The sequence below is a fragment of the Apodemus sylvaticus genome, chromosome 19 (assembly GCF_947179515.1).
Source record: "Apodemus sylvaticus chromosome 19, mApoSyl1.1, whole genome shotgun sequence".
NCBI lineage: Eukaryota > Metazoa > Chordata > Mammalia > Rodentia > Muridae > Apodemus > Apodemus sylvaticus.
Genome location: NC_067490.1, coordinates 83,353 through 102,331, shown reverse-complemented (window position 1 = coordinate 102,331; position 18,979 = coordinate 83,353). Strand labels below are relative to the sequence as shown.

The following is an 18,979-nucleotide window of genomic DNA, read 5'->3' as shown; positions in this document are numbered from 1 at the left end:
CAGAAACAACTGAAGATAAAAAAAAAGAAAACCAAAAGAAAATGATTAAATAAGTAAATAAACCAAAAACCAAACTATTATTCCCATATATAATTTATGTTGTACACCAACAAAAACTTGCTTTAAATTTCTATGCCAATTTATATCCCCCAGACTGTACCAGGCAAGGTTAGTGGCTATTGAAAATACCACCAGGACAGGACAATCTAAAGACACATTCAGCAGTGTGCTAACTATCCAAAAAAAAAAAAAAAAAAAAAAAAAAAAAAAAAAAAAAAAAGACACTGTACAGTTAAAAACAAATCTTACACTGCCTTACATTTCTTTCTCTATAAGGGGGTTAAATGCTTTATAGACAAGAGAAAATGTGTTAGAACTAACTTATTCATCATCATCTTCTTCTTCCTCTTCTTCCTCCTCCTCTTTATCTTCCTCTTCCTCTTTTTCTTGCTCTTTTCAGCCTTGACCATTGTCCTTTTCGCTGCATCAGGGCTTCCTTTAGCTCTGTAGGCAACAATATCCTTTTCATTCTCCTTCAGCTTGGCAACCGCCTTCTCATAGGGCTGCTTGTCATCTGCTACAGTGTTATTCCACATCTCTCCTCGTTTCTTTGCAACAGCACCAATGGATAAGCCAGGATGTTTGCCTTTGATTTTGGAGCAGTACTCAGAACAAGAAGAAGGCCAAAGGAGGCCTCTTGGGTGCACTGGGGCCCTTGAACTTCTTTTTGGTCTCCCCTTTGAGGGAGATGCAGGTTTCATTTCTCTTTCATAACAAACCTTGTCATCCTTTGCCGTATCTTCAAATTTCTCCTTTTCTTTAACAGACATGGCCTTCAAGCTCTCTGAGCACTTCCTGAAGAACTCTGAGAAGTTTATAGAAGCATCTTGGTGCTCCTTAGAGCAGGTTTGCACAAGGAATGCATATGAGGACATTTTGCTTCTTGACTTCTAAGGATCTCCTTTGCCCATGTTTTTAGTTGATTTTTCTCAGTGAGGTACAGAGTCGTCACAAAGTACCCGTCTGGCTTTCCCTTGACCTGGCTCTGTCTCTATGGAGCTCTAAGTACTGCAATGGCTGTGAGAGCCAGAGCCATACGCCCAACTCACACTTTTATAACTATTCAAACATCCTTTAAATATTTCTATCAACTCATCCTCATTGTTATCCACATGAGTGTCTAAAAATGAGATCTGATCAAATATGATCTATTAAAACAGAAGTGATAATTGTCATTCTCTTAAAAGAATATAAATGTTCCAATGAATAGTACCATGTGATCTTAAAAACAGGAGAAAAAGATAAAATTCATGTTAGAAGGCAGAGTGTGTTGTGAAACTAAAATCATAATTTAAAACCTTATCTAAAACATGGATAGTCTCCAGGTCCACACATCCAGGTAAGGGTTCTATGATGTCACAACATTTGAAAGTAAAACTTGCCCTTCAAAGCCTCAGGGTCTGAAGCCTGTAGAACTTCTATACCCACCCTGCTAGGTCTGATTGACATACTGTCAGTCAAGACTCTCCTAGATAAAGCATGCAGCTTTTACTTGAGAGTTTCCTCATTCTGCTCCGAGAACCCAAGCCCTGTAACACTGTTTAAAAATCTACAACAAAGAGCTAAAATGATGCTGACACATGCCTCACATGGTTCCCTGAGCATCATCAGGAGTTCAGAAAGTGTCATAGTCCGGTTCATTTTGTGAATACATCATCTCACTTTTGAGTAGCACCTAAGACACAGGCTCTGGCATTAGTAGGCAGAACAAGAAAAAACTTTCATAGGCTTTGACTGCTGTTGACAAGACACTTAACCATTGATTTGATATGGTTATTCAGTACTGGCTTGTTTAGGCTTCCTACTTTGCCATTCTATCTTAAGGTGGGATTGTGTGTGTGTGTGTGTGGTGTGTGTGTGTGTGTGTGTGTGTGTGTGCATGCATTTGTGTATGACTATGTACATACCTTGGAGACCATTTTAATTTTCTATCCATAAACTTGTTTTATTATGTTTAATTAATAAATGCATTACAGTGTAAATATGTAACGAATAATCACAAGATTAGTGAGCATTTAACATGCATTATTCTGTGCTTATGTAAATAACGAATTGAAGATGTTCATGCCTCTGCATGAACTGATGGCAATCTGTGTCAGATGTAATGTACATTCCTATGATATTTGCAGATGGCATAAAGTCTAAAGCTGCTTTCCAAGATTTGTACAGATGACATTATATAACCAATTTGATACAAAATGAAAATGTTTGTTCTTTTCAATTTAAGTAAAAACTGTATCCAACTATGACTTTAATTATATTTTTAGATATAAGAATAAATATTTTATTATTCATTTAAGTGTTAAACAAGATTGTTTGCCTTAGTAATTATCTGTTGTTTTTTGTTTGTTCTCCTTCCTTCATGGTATTCATCTCTTCATCTTTGCAGAAATTTAACTTTTACCAAAACATATGTCTTTTAGGGACTCAGAGTTTTTAGTGATATCAGAACTAAGTGATATCTTTCTCCATTATTTCATTGCTATATTAACATTTTTATTGTTTTGAGATATGTTAAATGTGAGATCTTAATTCTGAATTTTTCCAGAGATTTTTAAATGATATCCCTTCCAACCACATTCTATGGAAGGGAATTTTCTCCTTTATGATGTGAGATGCACATTTGATACAATGAATTTTCACATGAACTTCAGTTCATAAAATGAGAGAGGAAAAAAAAAACTAAATCAAGTCCAGTACATAAGTAGAGAATAAAAATATGGAGCAGGAGCCAGACTAGGAGACCTATGTGGGTTATAAGAGGCAACAATTCAAAACTTTGCTAAAAAGATGAACAGTCTCCAGGTCCTCACAAACCTATAAATAATCAAATATCGCTTTATAATAGTCATACTTAGAAACATTTTACAACTGTATGAAGTTGCACTACTTTTCTCAAAACAGTAAGCACACTAGTTCCAATCTAGAAATTCCCTTATTTGACCAGGTCTTATTTGAGTGGTTTGATTTCTTCTTACTGACTCTAAAGTTTATGTTTTGTTTTAATTTTTTAAATTTTTTTAGAGATTTATTTTGTTTATTTTATGTGAATACACACACCAGAAGAGGGTGTCGGATCCCATTACAGATGGTTGTGAGCCACCATGTGGTTGCTGGGAATTGAACTCAGGACCTCTGGAAGAGCAGTCAGTGCTCTTAACCACTGAGCCATCTCTCCAGCCCTTGTTTTAATTTTTTCTTGTTTGTTTCTGGGGTTTTCTTTCTGTCTGGTCCCTCTGGTTCTTTTCTTCTGGACATGCTGGCAACAATGGTGATAATTATGCTGAACCTCAGAGGTTTAAAACAGGATGCAACTAAGGAAATGGGGGAAACCTCCCTGTTGGTTTGTGGGGCCAGAAAACAGCCATAAATGGGAGTTGGATACTTAAATTTGGCCTTTTCATAGGTCAGAAAGAAGAGATTCAGATAGAAACTTGTCCGCACCCTCTATCTGAGACACAAGTCAGTTTTTTTTTTCCATTCCTGATCATTATGCACAAACTCTATAGACCCAATACCAGGAAAACACAGGAGGGATCTGGAAATGGAAGGTGAGTCAAACCAATCATTTATTTAATTTTGCTGTAGCTCTCAGGAATGGAATGGAAAAATATAAAAAACAATAATTTTAAATTGAAAGGTTAATTCTCTCTAGTCATCCACATTTTCATTTTAAAAACTTTGAAAACTGGATTTGAAACCTAACATTATTCGATCTTTGATTTTGAATTTACATGCACAAACTTGAGCAAGGGCTGGATATATTCTCTTTATACTTGTTTCTTCTCTTCAATTGAAAAACCGATGATAATACTTATTTAGAGGCTTATTGTAAGAACCAATCAGGTATGGACATGAAAAGTATAATATATATGTGAAGATTATATATATATATAATATACATATATGTATACATATAATACATATATATTATGTATATACATTATGTGTGTGTGTGTGTGCATTATAGTATCCACAGATCCTTTTCATACAGTTTTATTAGGAGGCTATGAAAATATACATCACTGCTAATGCTATTTACATTCAGACCCTTGTATCTTCATTTAATATCTGTAGATAAACTTTTCAGCACTTTCCAGATCAACTTTTCTGCATTTCAGTGTTTGTGGGTGTTAAAATAGAGAATTATGTGTACAAATCTACCTAGTACTGAAAGCCCAAACATATCAATAACTTCGAAGCTGTTTAAATTTGACAATTAAAAATAAGGGCATCTAATAACCAAGTCAGGAAGTTAAAAAGATAGCAATATCTAAGTAAATTTAGCTTGTTAGCATATATCTGAGCCAGTGTAGAAAGTGAGGAGCATAGAACAATTTAAACATCTGAGATGGTTAGCTACCTGCCTTAAGACCTAACATCAGATTCCAACCTCAGGACCTTCCAGTCCTTTTCACACTTTTTTTATGATACCAATTAGATACATCTTGCATATTTAATTCCTCCTTTCACAGGAACCATAGCATATTTTTATTTCTAAATTAAGTTTCCCTAAACACCATAATTATCTTATATATCAATAAGGCAACCACTCCCCTTCCCCATAGTCCATTCAAGGCAAATCAACTGGATTACCTTAGTTAGTCTTAACCGTCTCCCTCATTATATTTTTGTTCTACCTTCTGTGCTTCTGCCTGACAAATACTGACTTAAGCATCTTCTGTGAGTCAGTGCAACAGCAGTACAGTCCTCATATGATTCTTTCCCTCCCACTCTCTGTTCCTTCTTCTCCATTTTCTTCTCTCAATTCTACCTTATGATTTAAGAATTGGTCTTTTATCATTATTCATTTTTCTTCCATATTCCTATAACTATTTAATATTTAGGAGTGTATCAAGTACTTAAAACTGTAGAAATGTACTGTAATCCATATATAAAAACTATACTGTTGACTACTGTTATTAATTTATTACACTTATAATAAATTTTATTTTTATACAGTATATAATTATGTAATATTATATATATGCCGTGTATTACATAGAATGTGTCATATATTAAATATTTATATTAAATGCTTTATTATTATATTAAATATATGTGGATCTCACATTGGCAAGGAGAAAATCTCTCCCACAAAATGTGGTTGTATGTATTTTACTTAAAATCTCTGAAAAAATACATTAATTATGATCCTAGATTCCAACATATTTCAAAACAATAAACAGTATATTTTACTAAAAATAAAATATTATATAATATATGATTATATATTATATAATTATAAGTAACATTTTATGTTTATAATATACATATATTATGCAGAATATATAATATGTATAATATATCATGTATTACATAAATTATATATTTATATAATTATAAAATATATATGTATATTTTTATTTTATAATATCTATTTTTTATAAAATATATGTGTATATTATATAATTATAAAATATATGTGTATATTTTTATAATTATATATAATATATAGGATTATATATTACATATGTATTTTATATATATTATACAATTTTAAAATCACAGTTATTATGAGTTATAATTATATAATTTGAAATTATTGGAAACAGCTCACGCTTATCTCAGAAACTCAATAGCATTTATAAACAGAAATAATAGCCTGTACTTATTTGGAGAGAAATGGTGGGAAAATAATGTAATAATCACTGTGAAACACAGTGAAAGAATCTTGGCTTTTACAGTTTAGAAAAATAGTATGAAATTTTCAGAAACCCAGAAATGATATTGTGAATGCAGACTTTTTCACAAAGCACTCATCCACACTGGACAAAGGTAATATTCTACAGTTGGCATTTTAGAGATTCTAATCATACAGAAGTTATGTGAATGCTGAGTACCATCCATGACCGAATCTGCAACCCAAGAGAAAACTTCATTTGTTCCCAAGGCAAAATTTGGGTCATGAATACAAAGAAAAATAAAGGTTTTTCTTCATGCCAAATAAATCTCTATTCTTAAAATAATCTTCTGCTCTACAGGAAATGCTGCCTGTCCCATCTCCTTGGGAATATAATACAAGAAATTAAGATGTTTCTGAAACACTATTTCTAAAATACAGTCCCTGAGTGAGAAATGGAAAAAGAGTGGAATTATATGGACCAAATTTGAAGTGAGGACTTGAATTAGTGTGGTGAAAGTGAACAAAATCTATAAGGTAGAAGTCTCAATAATCAACTTAATTTTCCATAGATGGTCATAGGCATCTGGAAATTTCTGGAGCAATTTCACTATGTAAGTTATTAATATTGTTGCTATCGCTTACATTCCAACTTACATCATATACAAATGGTACAGCTGTTTGTCTTTAATTGCAAAATAAATGAATTTCAATTTTCAATGGTTGTAAAAGCAATACAGAGTTTATATCCAAGTACTTTGATTTGTTTTAACTAATGGAATCCCTAAAAGTTATGAAGTAATACACTCAAAGCCCACTGATTCTTACCAAGTAAAATAAATATATTTATTGGTTAATGACAGGAATTTTATAATTAGAGGTAGAAGGATACATACATAATATTTTTTATTATGCCTCAGGCATGGAATGAAAAAGTAAAAGTTTTTTCTGGTAGTGAATATGCCTACTACCCTGTAGGGAAATGTTACTATGTATAGGGATATTTTTTTAGACCTGATTTTGCAATAGAGAGGCCAGGCAGGCTTCAAGCTTGCAATTCTTCTGCTTCTGCCTCCAAAAGGATGAGATTACAGGGGTATGCTATCACACTTGATTTATAGGTAGAGATAGAGGTCTGGCTGTAGAAATACTCTCTCCCTATCATTCATCACTGTCATTCATTCTACCACCAGAGCAATAGCACAGACTTAGAAAATAGGCCCGGCTAAAGAAAGCCTTTAAGATTTTCATTGTCTCATTGTAATAATAGGGTGGGACAAAAGGTGTCAGAATAATAGTCAATGAATCTGAAACTGATTTATCAGTCATATCAGTTTTACTACATCCTAATAGATATCTGTTAATTTCTATAATACAGTGTATGTAGGTACAAAATAAAGCAAACACACTATTTTTAACTTCTACCATGTAAATAAAGAATCCATAGTTATATGACATAGAACTGAAACTGGGGTAGGTTTACAAGTTACATTATATTGCTTAATATACTTACCTATATAAGTGCTTCTCTGCTTGTTTTAAAGAAGAATATTGAAGCATGAAACTGACATCACAGTTAGTAAGCAGAAAGCCTGGGATTTGAACAAAGGGCAAACTTATACAAATATTGGGATTTAAACAAAAATGAATTTAAGCATGTGTATATTGTGTGTATATATATTTGTATATGAATGTGGGTATTCGCAGGTGAAAGCTTATGAGAGGAGAAGAATAAAGGATTTCGGGAATCATTTCTTTTCTTCAAATTTGTTTTAAAGCAAGGTATCTTATTTTCCTGTTTCTGTGATGAACATATGAACTTCTGGCAAATCCTCCTGTCTCCCATCTTATTGGAAGAGTATTGAAATTACAGATGTGGCCCACTATCCCCACTTGTGACCTTATTGCTTTTTTAATTATGTAGGCTCCAATGATGAGCCTTGGGTTATATGGCTTGGGCTGCAAGCCTTTTATCAACTGAGTTGTTTCCCAGCCCAACAAAAACAAATTTAAGACAAGAATTAGAATAATTGGCCATTGAGGTTACTTTTCATAAGTGATAATATAAAGGAATTTCAATGGGGCAGCTGGGACATAGTAGAACTAGTGAGTCATATTTCAGAATAAAGAAGGCTGAAGGGAAATGTGTACATTTCTGTGTGCTGATAACACTGAGCAATTACAAGTAGATACAGAATTGTACAAGGATTTAAACATTTGAAACTCTGGTGTTTCTCTAAGATGAAAAGTCTTTTATAGAGATATTTTTAAACAGCATGTTCACAATCTACAAATATCTTAGGCCTGAAATTTTAAGAAGGTTCTTAAACGTTCTGCTTTGTTTTATGATGCTTTTTATCTCACCATAGGATGGGCCGGAGAACTTGGAAAGAACAAAAGAAGTCCTGGCATGACATCTTCTTATCACCCAGGTTTTATGAAATGTTCCAGGTCTCATGAGATTCTTGGTCTTATTCTCATTGTGAGAAAGATGGATGTGTCGCCCTAAAACACAGACACAGACCCACTGCACTCTGCCTTTGCTACATTGTTCAAGTGGTTTGGAGGAACTCTGTCTTCCCCAAATTTGTGTTAATCTATTCTATGCTGTCGCTACTAAATGCCCACATCATGTTGAGCCAATGGTATTACTGAGGATGCATTTTAAAAGAAAATATAACAAAATCCAGAAAATAGCTAACCTGAATTAACCAGCCATTAATTAAGCAACATTCCACAGGTATACTGCTGTTCTTTCAATACTACAACCATGCCAAGGCAATATTATACAGAGAGAAAACGGGCATCTTATCTCTGAATTACTTCTAATTTTCCATTGTTTCCTCTTAGCTGAGTGGTAACCATCTCTGAAATTAGGTATTTACAGGTTAAAGCTAGAATTTTACTTGTTAATAGTAATATGTGGATCAACAATCAGAGCTCTGTAGATGACTTCATCTTATTGGGATTTTCTGACCGGCCTTGGCTGGAGACACCTCTCTTTGTGATTTTTCTGGTGGCCTACATCTTTGCCTTATTTGGTAATATCTCCATTATCCTGGTTTCTCGCCTAGACCCCCAGCTTGACAGCCCCATGTACTTTTTTGTCTCTAACCTTTCTCTTCTGGACCTCTGCTATACTACAAGCACTGTCCCTCAGATGTTGGTCAATCTTAGAGGGCCTGAAAAGACCATTAGCTATGGTGGCTGTGTGGCCCAGCTTTATATTTTCTTGGCCTTGGGCTCAACTGAATGCATCCTTCTGGCCATCATGGCCTTTGACCACTTTGCTGCCATTTGCAAGCCCCTTCACTATCCTATCATCATGAACCAGAAACGGTGCATCCATATGGCCACAGGGACCTGGATTAGTGGATTTGCAAACTCTCTTGTGCAGTCCACCCTCACTGTGGTAGCCCCAAGGTGTGGACAGAGAGTAATAGACCATTTCTTCTGTGAAGTTCCAGCCCTTTTGAAGCTAGCTTGCATTGACACAACTGTGAATGAAGCTGAGCTTAACATTCTTGGAGCTTTACTGCTCTTGGTGCCTCTCAGCCTCATCCTGGGCACCTATGTGTTCATTGCTCAGGCAGTGCTGAAACTCCGTTCTGCTGAGAGTCGCTGGAAGGCCTTTAATACCTGTGCTTCACATTTGGTAGTGGTCTTCCTCTTCTACTTTACAGCTATCAGTATGTATGTTCAGCCTCCCTCAAGCTATTCTCATGACAGGGGCAAGATCATGGCTCTGTTCTACGGCATTGTCACACCTACCCTCAACCCATTCATCTATACTTTGAGGAACAAGGATGTGAAGGCCGCCCTGAGGAGGGCACTAACAAAGGAGTTTTGGGTCAAGACAAGGCAATAGCTAAAGAAAGGCCAAAGCAGCAAGAATAAACAGATTTGCTTCTCAAAGAAAATTCTGGACTTGGAATTCATGAGGGAACCATCTAACAAATGCCACAGAGATCTTAAGAGTGACTGGGCCAAGAAGAAAACAGTCAACTATTGGTGAAACATATACTGCACTATAAAAGTGCAATAGATCTCTCATTGTGGCAATAACCTTAAGGGATGCTTGAACTGCAGGCAGGACTGAGCACTGTGACTGAAGAGCTAATACAACACCAGATGGCCATAACATTTGTTATTCTGAGTCACAGTAAAGACACTCATTTAAAGCACATAAGAAAAATCTGTAAGAAAATTTGTACATCAAAATTTTAAATATAAAATATTTTGAAATAAAAGCTTGTCTAATAATTCATAACACACCCAACACAATTTGGGGTTGTTACTCAATAAACAGGATGTAGTTTAAAAATGTCTAATCTGGAAAAGGCAGAACAGTATGATGATTTGCACAAGAAACACTAATTAGAATAACAAATGTTGAAAATGTTCTAACTGAAGAAAGTTAAGTCACATGAAATTAATACACATAAAAAAGTTATCTCATTCAAGGCATGTTCATTTTATTTCAATGTATGATTGTGAGAACAATATTAAATTACAACCTTTGGTGAATATATTAAATATTTTATTACTGTTTGCTTTTGACTGATTAACAATACATATTGGGTAAAGCTGTAAGGGAGAACTGAGTTCATCAAATGCCAGCATTATTACCTTAATAGGAGTAAAACTCATATTGAATCATAACATGATTTCTTCAACAAGTATAAGTTGTGTGTATAAGACAATTTTTTTTTCATTCTTTTCACCAAATGTGTGCAGCAACACTTTCCTTAATTCAATGTGCATGAGGGGGAGAGAAAAGGGGACAGAGAAATGGGGTGAAAGCATACAGGTAATATTTGAAAGTGCTTTGAATTTTTCTAAAAGGACACTGAATTTAATACTTAAAATTGAAGTTGTAAAAGAAATCATAGATATGTTGTTAATACTGAGATTAAGAAAAAAAACAAGTTCCATAATTTGGAGCCAATCTTGAAGCAAACTTTAATTAAATACTGACCATGATAGACTCTGGTCAGATCTGCTCCCTGGAATCCAAGCAAGTAGCAATGAACACAAGTCAGAGGAGCTTTTTTTTTTTTTTAAATAAGTCTTTGTGTGTGTGTGTGTGTGTGTGTGTGTATAAAACTTTTGTTTTGTATTAAAATACACATAATCATTTACTTATGACAGTAGTATGAATTTCTAAACAAAATCACCAAAGAAATGTTTTGCTGTTTGTGAGAGATTCTTATAATTCTCCAAGCCCACTGAGTTAGGATGACACAGCAAAAAGTACCTTGGTGGGTCTGTGCCACGTTATGCTGCATGGACTACACCATGAGCTTAGGATGGACAAAACGTCCCATGAAGCAAAAGGGCAAAAGTTTGTGATCTTGATTTTCAGTATTACTACAAACTGTGAAAGAGGGGCTATTCCACTCTATCTAGAAGACTGGAGGTATATACAGAAAGGTATCTCTAGAAAGAGAGTTTTTAGCACAAGGAGAAGCACTTCTAAATCTATACTTAGAAGACAACCAAATAAATAAATAAATAAATAAATAAATAAATAAATAAATAAACAAATACAATCTTAAGCTTGTAACAATGATAGTAGTTGTGGTAGTGGTAGTAGTAGTAGTAGTAGCAGTAGCAGTAGTAGTAGTAGTAGTAGTAGTAGTAGTAGTAGTAGTAGTTTACCAGAGCTAGGTTAATAGCTTATCAGAACTCCACTGAATAATGTTAAAAGTCTGAACTTTTGTAGTCTTAATAAAACAGTTTATTAGCGAGAAAAATAAATCTGAAGCATTTTGCATTCTTTTTATATACCATAAATCACTTTCTTATCACTTCAGCTTTCCTGTCCTCTAACTTTCAAAATTTGCATTTACATACATTAAAACACCCTCTTAGACCCTAAAACATTTTCTTAGGTTCCCACAATGTAAGCCCTTGTATTTTCAGATCTAAAATAACCCTTATACATTTTTTATCATGATATTTACCACAGGGCACATGTGGTTAAATACTGAGAGCAATCATTGTAAAAAGAGTTCCTTTAAATAAAGGAATAGTGAAGCATTACATTGAAATCTGTTTTGTGAGGTTATCTCTTTTCTCAGTCTAGTAACAAGGTATATTGTATATAGGCCTAGTAGTAACTCTAGGAGAATATGGCCTGTGGCCTGATTGTATACATGAAGAGGCAGGTCCTGAATCTACTAAAAATGGTCAGAGGGCAGGCATCCAGAAGACAGAGGACTACCCACCACCTGGGTTGGGAGCCACTTTAATGAATAAGTATTTGGTGGAGAGATGGAAAAGAAAGAGAAACAGAGCAGTTTTTATACCATGAAGTGAAACAGAACTGTAGACTTGAAGGTCTCGAGGAACATCTTGACTTGAGAGGCTTATGTTGCTACCAGAGGTTATTGTGATTTCTGGGCCCATGCTGCCACCAAGGGCCGTGCCTGGGTCTATGGTTCCATTTCACCAGGGATCTGTGTGATGTCTTTGGCCCATGTTGCCACTAAAGGCCATGTAGACATTCTGATCTGCTGTCTGAAGCCACATTGATGTCTATAGGTTATCTGAGCAGATCTCATCCCTCACTGGCTGTGACAGTATAGATAGCTGTCCACAGCCCCCATCCTGGGAAGCACTGAAGATCTGTCCTGGGTAGCAAGGGTGTGGGAGAGCTGTCCTCATCCATCAATGGCTATGGTACTACAAAGAGCTGACCCCACCCTTCACATGATCAGTTAGGGAAAGCTAGCCCTAGTGATGTGGGTATGGGAAAGCTAACATGATGACCAACTCAGCTACTAAACTGGTCCAAATCCAGGGCTTTGAGATGGCCCATCCCAAGATCTAAATCATTTATGAGCTGCTGGAGTGTATGAAGGAACTGTTCCTGCAGAATCTCCATGACTTAGAACAACAGCAGGAAATCTGAGAGGATTCTTGGTGAGGGTCTAGTATTCATGGGTTAGCAGAAGCCAGAGGCCCCAAACCAGACCACTGATGACTCATTGCCAATGAACATTTGCAAGTAAAGCTGTTTGGGCAGAAGGGTATGCTGTGTAACACACCAACACACACTGCAGCTTCCACAGAAAGATGGAATTTTTTGGTTTTTGTTTGGTTGTTTTTTTTATTATAATTTTTTATTTTCTTTTTGCGGGGCTGGTTACATGGGTGGAGGACAGATGTGGAAGGACTGGGGAATGGGTGGAATAAGGGTATATGATCTGAAATTCACAAAGATTCAAAAGAAATATATTAAATTTTTAAAATGACAGAGACTTGGCCGACTACCTGGATAGAAACCCTAGGTTTCTCCATGGTCATTTGGACAGAAGTCCCAGGGTAGTATCAGTCTTTGGCTGCCAGGCCCAGAAATCTGGTAGACTTTCCTGTAGGGTAGGACCTTGGGGTAACTGCAACGTGGTAGGGCAGTTCACAGTTTGGAGAGCATTCTGGCTGCAGTCAAGGTGAAGGGCAGGTTTTCACCCAGAGCTGGCCTTGACACATTAAAAACAAACTCCAGGTGGACTTTCTTCTGTGCCTATCTTCTTTGGAGGAGAACCGGAGTACTGCCAGGAAATAGCATATCTCTCTCTCATGAAAAACTTTTTTATTGAACATTATAAATGTCATTTTCTGCAGATCTCTGAAGAGTTTGAGGGCCATCTATCTATTAAGTATACCTGATGTTATTACTTGCTCTAGTTACTTACCTTTGAAAACTGAATAAGACTTATTCCTGTAAGTAATTAAATTAGCACGACTACAAGTATAGTTCTTAACATATTACAGAATTTGTTCATTTGTAAGATGACTGACAATATTAACTTGTATTTCTTAATTATGCTTCACAGTTTACAATAATTTAGTAAGTCTAGGACTTAATAAGACTAGGACTTTATATTCCATATCTATTATGTTTACACTTAAAAATAACATTTTGTTTTTCGAGACAGGGTTTCTCTGGGTAGCCCTGGCTGTCCTGGAACTTCCTTTGTAGTCCAGTCTGGCCTCAAATTCAGAAATCCACCTCCCTCTCCCTCCCAAGTGCCGGGATTACAGGCATGTGCCACCACGCCCTGCTAAAAAGTAACAAATTTAAATTGAAGCTCTTCTAGTATCAAAATAAAACTTTTAATCATAGACACAGTCCATAGAGAGAGTGGCACCTTTGTTGATCCTTTTATAGTGCACAATTATATACCACTGAATTTTTTGTATGGCTTAATTTATCCAAATAGCTAAAACTTAAAAAAACAAAGAAAGCTAGACAATTATTACTGTGAACATGAGTAGACCTCAGAAACTTATAAATCTTGATTATCAAACATATGTTGTTACTTTTCTAAATTTTCTAGCAGCTTGGTGTTAAGCAGTTACCAAAGACATGCCATTAGTCCTACATCTTAAATTAACTTTTATTAATCTGAATAGACCTTTAGAACTTCATTATTTTATCATCTTAAACATTTTATTATCTGAAAAACAATTGAATGGCATATACAATATGTTGTAGCAAATATAACCTTAATTTTCTAGCATCATAGATAAGTTTGTACCAATTCAAAGTATTTGAGCCTTGTTGCTTCAAATATAAAAGGAGATACAATGAAAAATAGAGAGCTCATTAGGACTAAGACATTTTACAATTGTTGCTTTATGCCATGTGGTCATCTTAAGATGGTGAGGTCACATAGCATGCACTCTTTAACCTTAGTAAAGATACTTGCCAGCTCATATGGCTGGTGACATCCTGATGAGATCACTAGCAGAGATGGGAGAGAGCTACATGGTTGCTATTTAAAAACAACTATTTTCCTACCTATACATATATTAAGATATATTATTTAAAAGGCTTATGACTAAAATAAATATAATTTATATATAATTAATAATTTAAAATGTTTATATATATATGTGTATAGATATAGATATATATCTACAATAACTTACAAATCCTGAGATAAGAATTTACAGCATAGTCTTAGGATATTGTTTTTGGATCTAAGGCCAGAGGTCACATGAGGACAAGCTGTAGCTTAAGAATCTGACTCCAGAATTTGAAATCAAATTCACAAACAAATGATCTTCATACCTTAAGAGATTATTTCCAGCAGGCTCTGCAGGGGGGAGTAGGTGCAAGCTGAGCACACCACAGCTAGCCTACTTTGTTTTTTCCCCCTGCTCCCACCTTAACACACTGTGGGGGACAAGGAGATCAGACAGAAACAAAAAGGGCTCAGAGAGAAGAAAAAAGAAATAGGGAATGAGGAATTTTTATGTTCCCCTGATCATTTGGTTAGAAGCATTAGGATTCATTATTTAAGGTGTATGGAAGCCAAATTTGACGGAAAGGGGAAGATAAGTTTAGAGGCTCTTAAGTCTGGCACTAAGTATAGTCCTGATAGGTCTATGGTATTTTTTCTTTTTTAAAATTAGTTATTTTATTTATTTACATCCCGGCCCAGTCCCACCTCACAGAGTTCTTCCCCCTATCCACCCACCTGACCAACTCTGAGAAGATGCCACCACACCCCCATATCCCCTCAACTTGGAGAACCCTCTGACCTGAGAGGTTCTCCAAGAAAAATCCCAAAGTGGAACAAGGAGGTAGATGAAGCAGTTCCCATAGGTGAGGTAGAGACGGCAGTCCAAAGCCTGAAGTCCAAGGCGTCTCAAGGATTTAGGGAAGACCAGGTAAAAAAGGCACAAGTTGGACAGCAGGTTGTCACTTCACAGTCCAAGGGCCAGAGCTAAAAGCCCAAGGAGATGTGGATGACTGGTACCAGGACTTTCCAATGAAGCCAGAAGGTGAAAACCACTGAAAACTCACCAAGGAGTCCCAAGTGGGCAATTCCACCAGAGACTCAGGGAAGCATTTACACTTTCTGAGATGTATCAGTCACCAATTCATGGATAGAGTGTCATTGTAGGCAGACTGGGGATAAAAGATAGGGTCCTAGTGTAGCTCAGGCCCACAAGAGGGGAGCACACAGGCACCAGGATATCCTACCAAGTCTTTAGTACTGACTTTAGGATCAGGCAGCACCTGGAGCTTGGCTGAACCAGGCCAAGGTATGCTACATTGATTATGTGATATAACAGATCTAACACAAGAAGATTATTGGGGGTAGAGGGAGCAGACAGTCACCATGGAGTTGGGACATGGGAAAAAAGAGATACCAACAGAGACAGATAAACAGGGAAACAGAGAAACAGTCGAGATGTTGAGAGGGACCTTTTATAAAGGGTATGCATGTCACATAGAAAAATATGCAACTCATAGTCATAGTGGAAATGTACCACACCTGGTACTGACAGGTGATGGCGTTAAGTACCCACAGGTGAGGTAGAAAGGGAAATTCTGGTGCTGAGATGCTGAAACTTAGGCTGGTGGAGCACTGATTTACAACACAAAATATCTATTTGATTCTGTCCACATCACAGACTTGCCAGAAGTATTTCAGGGATTGGATGTAGAAAACCCAACTTTGAATTTTTAACCATATAAATATGGTTCACATTTCTACATGAATGCTTCCTAGTGATATGCCATTAGAAACCATGGGAAAGATCAACGACTTAGATTTGACTCTAATGTAGATTGAATGAATTTATTCTTACTGCTAGCAAAAGAACAGCAGTCTTAGAGCCAAACATACAATGCAGTAAGAAGCTAAAAGAATAATTTATAAAGGTAAGCATCAAAAGTTTACATTACAATGTTTTTAAATATTTATTCATTATTTTATTTAAGTACACTGTAGCTGTCTTCAGATACCAGAAGAGGGCATCAGATCTCTTTACAGATGGTTGTGATCCACCATGTCGTTGCTGGGATTTGAACTCAGGACCTTCGGAAGAGAAGTCAGTGCTTTTAACCATTGAACCATCTCTCCAGCACTACATTACAATTATCAATGGAATTCAGAGCTGGGCAGGAAATTGTTTTACACCCCTCAGATCCTTCTCTTTCTCACTATATAGTAATAAAAAGACTATTTTTTATTTACAGCAATAAGCAAAGATTACAAAAGAGAAAGCAGGAACAGCATTATCTTATTATCTCATAAGCAAGACACTAAAATCTCTTAGGCATTCCAGAGCAAAGGTCAATGGCTCTTAAAGCATGCCTAATAGCATTTTAAATTTCCTTAGGGACCCCATGGAAGTTATGTGTAAGTGTTACACAGGGTAAGCACTGTGGGGGAAGTGTCACTGATTGACTGGGATAGAGCAGGCAATAGCATAGTGACATCAGGTTAGGACTGACTATGACATCCCCACACTAGAAAGAATTTAATGCATCTAAACACAAGGCTAAGTCCACTAAAGAATATGTAACATCAGGCAAGCAAATCAAATTATTTTAACTGTAAAAACAATAAAAAAATCTTTATCTTTGAAATTAATTTACGCTATTAGTAAATTGACTAAACATATTGGCAATTTTTGCAAATAGACAGTGGCCGTCAAATAGAAAGAAAAGTATAGACCCATATTTCATAAACTAAAAATATTCATATTGTTAGGTTTCAAACCCAGCACAAACAGCTGAAATGCCTAGTTAACATATCAAGTCAGATACTGGCTGCCAGTTCACCCTCTATCCCTCAGGGCCCTGTTACAGTGCCCTCCTCACCATTTTGGTTACTGGATCTTTTCATCTATTCTCTTTGAGGCATCTCTTTCCCCTCTCTCTTCCTCTCCCTTCTCCTCACATGGCGCAGGGTCATGTCTACTCTGAACTCTCTCAGATATCCTTGACCCTGGCTATACTCTCCCACATGTCTATAATAAATTTTCTTCTTCACCATACCTAGAAGCAGTTATGACCTTTCCTTTTTCTATCTATTTTTCATATCAGAACATTTTTGCCATGTTTATTAGACATAAATGGACAATTTCCAATGATGCTATGAGCAAATAATAGTTTTACATTTTGAATATAAGTATTTATTATCATCTTACCAACATACTAGACTTAGCATTCACTGACCACATGTGTAAATTCTTTTTTGGAGGGGGGTTGGTTTTTTGTTTGTTTGTTTGTTTGTTTTGTTTTTTGAGACAGGGTTTCTCTGTGTAGCCTTGGCTTTCCTGGAACTCACTCTGTAGACCAGGCTGGCCTTAGAAATCTGCCTGTCTCTGCTTCCCAAGTGATGGGATTAAAGGCATGCACCACCACTGCCCAGCATGTGAATTCTTAAGAATAAAGAAAAAATAGAAAAATAAAATAAAGGATTGGAAAATGAAAAGCAAATTTTAAAAGAGAAAGAACTTCATGATGGGTTGGTAAGTATAACTAAATAATACACAAATAAGTAAAAGACAATCTTGCAAAAACAACCACTGAAGATGTATTGAACCCAAATGAATGCCCAGTGAGTTGAACTGTAACTGTAAGTTTTTTGATTATCTAACCCTCATAGTTCCTACTTTGCCTATAGGACCACATACTTTTGAAGAGCTTACCACTTTCTCTATTAGCTATTTCATAGTTGGAATCAAATGACTGGTAAGAAGAAACTTTTGGAATCAAGAATTAATGTTGGCTTAAAGTTTGAGAAGGTACTTCCATCACTGGGGAAGACATGGTAGCATGAGCATGAGGTCATGTTGCATCAACAGGGAAGAAGCAGAGAGCACAGAAGAAGTGGAACCCAGGTTAGAAAACCTCAATGCCTGGTCCATATGTGCAACATAACTCAAAGAAACACAATCTCCCTAAAATTCCAACAACTTTCTGAACAATGCCACCTATAAGGCCCCAAGCATTCTGACACATGAACCTGTGAGAGATATGTCACATGAAAAACCCATTAATTGTTAAAATGGAGACTTGAAATGAATCACCTTTACAATGATTTTAGAAAAGACACTGTGTTTGGAGGAAGCTTAGAGCTCATGTAATGCTAACATAGTTTAATGCTAAGAATTCTTGTAATTGAGAATTCACATATATAAACATCTACTAAATATTTACCTATTTATATGAAGCTTATACAAATGTGCATGAGTTTATCAAAGACAAATTAAATTGAAATAAAAAATAAAGGGAAAAAGGTTCTTTTCACATATAAATCTATAAACAAACTTTAGAAATCAGTTTTAAAAACCTATTTATTTCCCTTACCTGTAGTACTTGGATTATAACATTCAGTTATATCAAGACAATAATTAAATAGTCTCCACTGGGTGAGTCCCTGAGGAAGAATTCCTCAAAATCCCACACTCTGAACTCACAGTGTTTATCTGAGAGCCAGCTTAGAGGAACAGCATGTCCCTTGGTGCCTGGGCAGCTTCAGG

General features: G+C 35.9%; 1 protein-coding gene and 1 pseudogene across 1 annotated transcript; one reads left to right on the top strand and one right to left on the bottom strand.

Moving 5' to 3' along the window:
• Positions 1 to 381: 381 nt before the first annotated feature.
• On the bottom strand, positions 382 to 971 carry LOC127669382 (high mobility group protein B1-like; annotated as a pseudogene).
• Positions 972 to 8,603: 7,632 nt separating this feature from the next.
• On the top strand, positions 8,604 to 9,551 carry LOC127670010 (olfactory receptor 2B6-like). Its single transcript, XM_052164301.1, has one exon. It carries the CDS (start codon positions 8,604 to 8,606, stop codon positions 9,549 to 9,551), a length of 948 nt encoding a protein of 315 aa, XP_052020261.1.
• Positions 9,552 to 18,979: the final 9,428 nt, after the last annotated feature.

What these genes read in the sequence shown, in the direction of transcription:
- LOC127670010 (XM_052164301.1), top strand. Translation starts at nt 8,604, where the DNA reads ATGTGGATCAACAATCAGAGCTCTGTAGATGACTTCATCTTATTGGGA.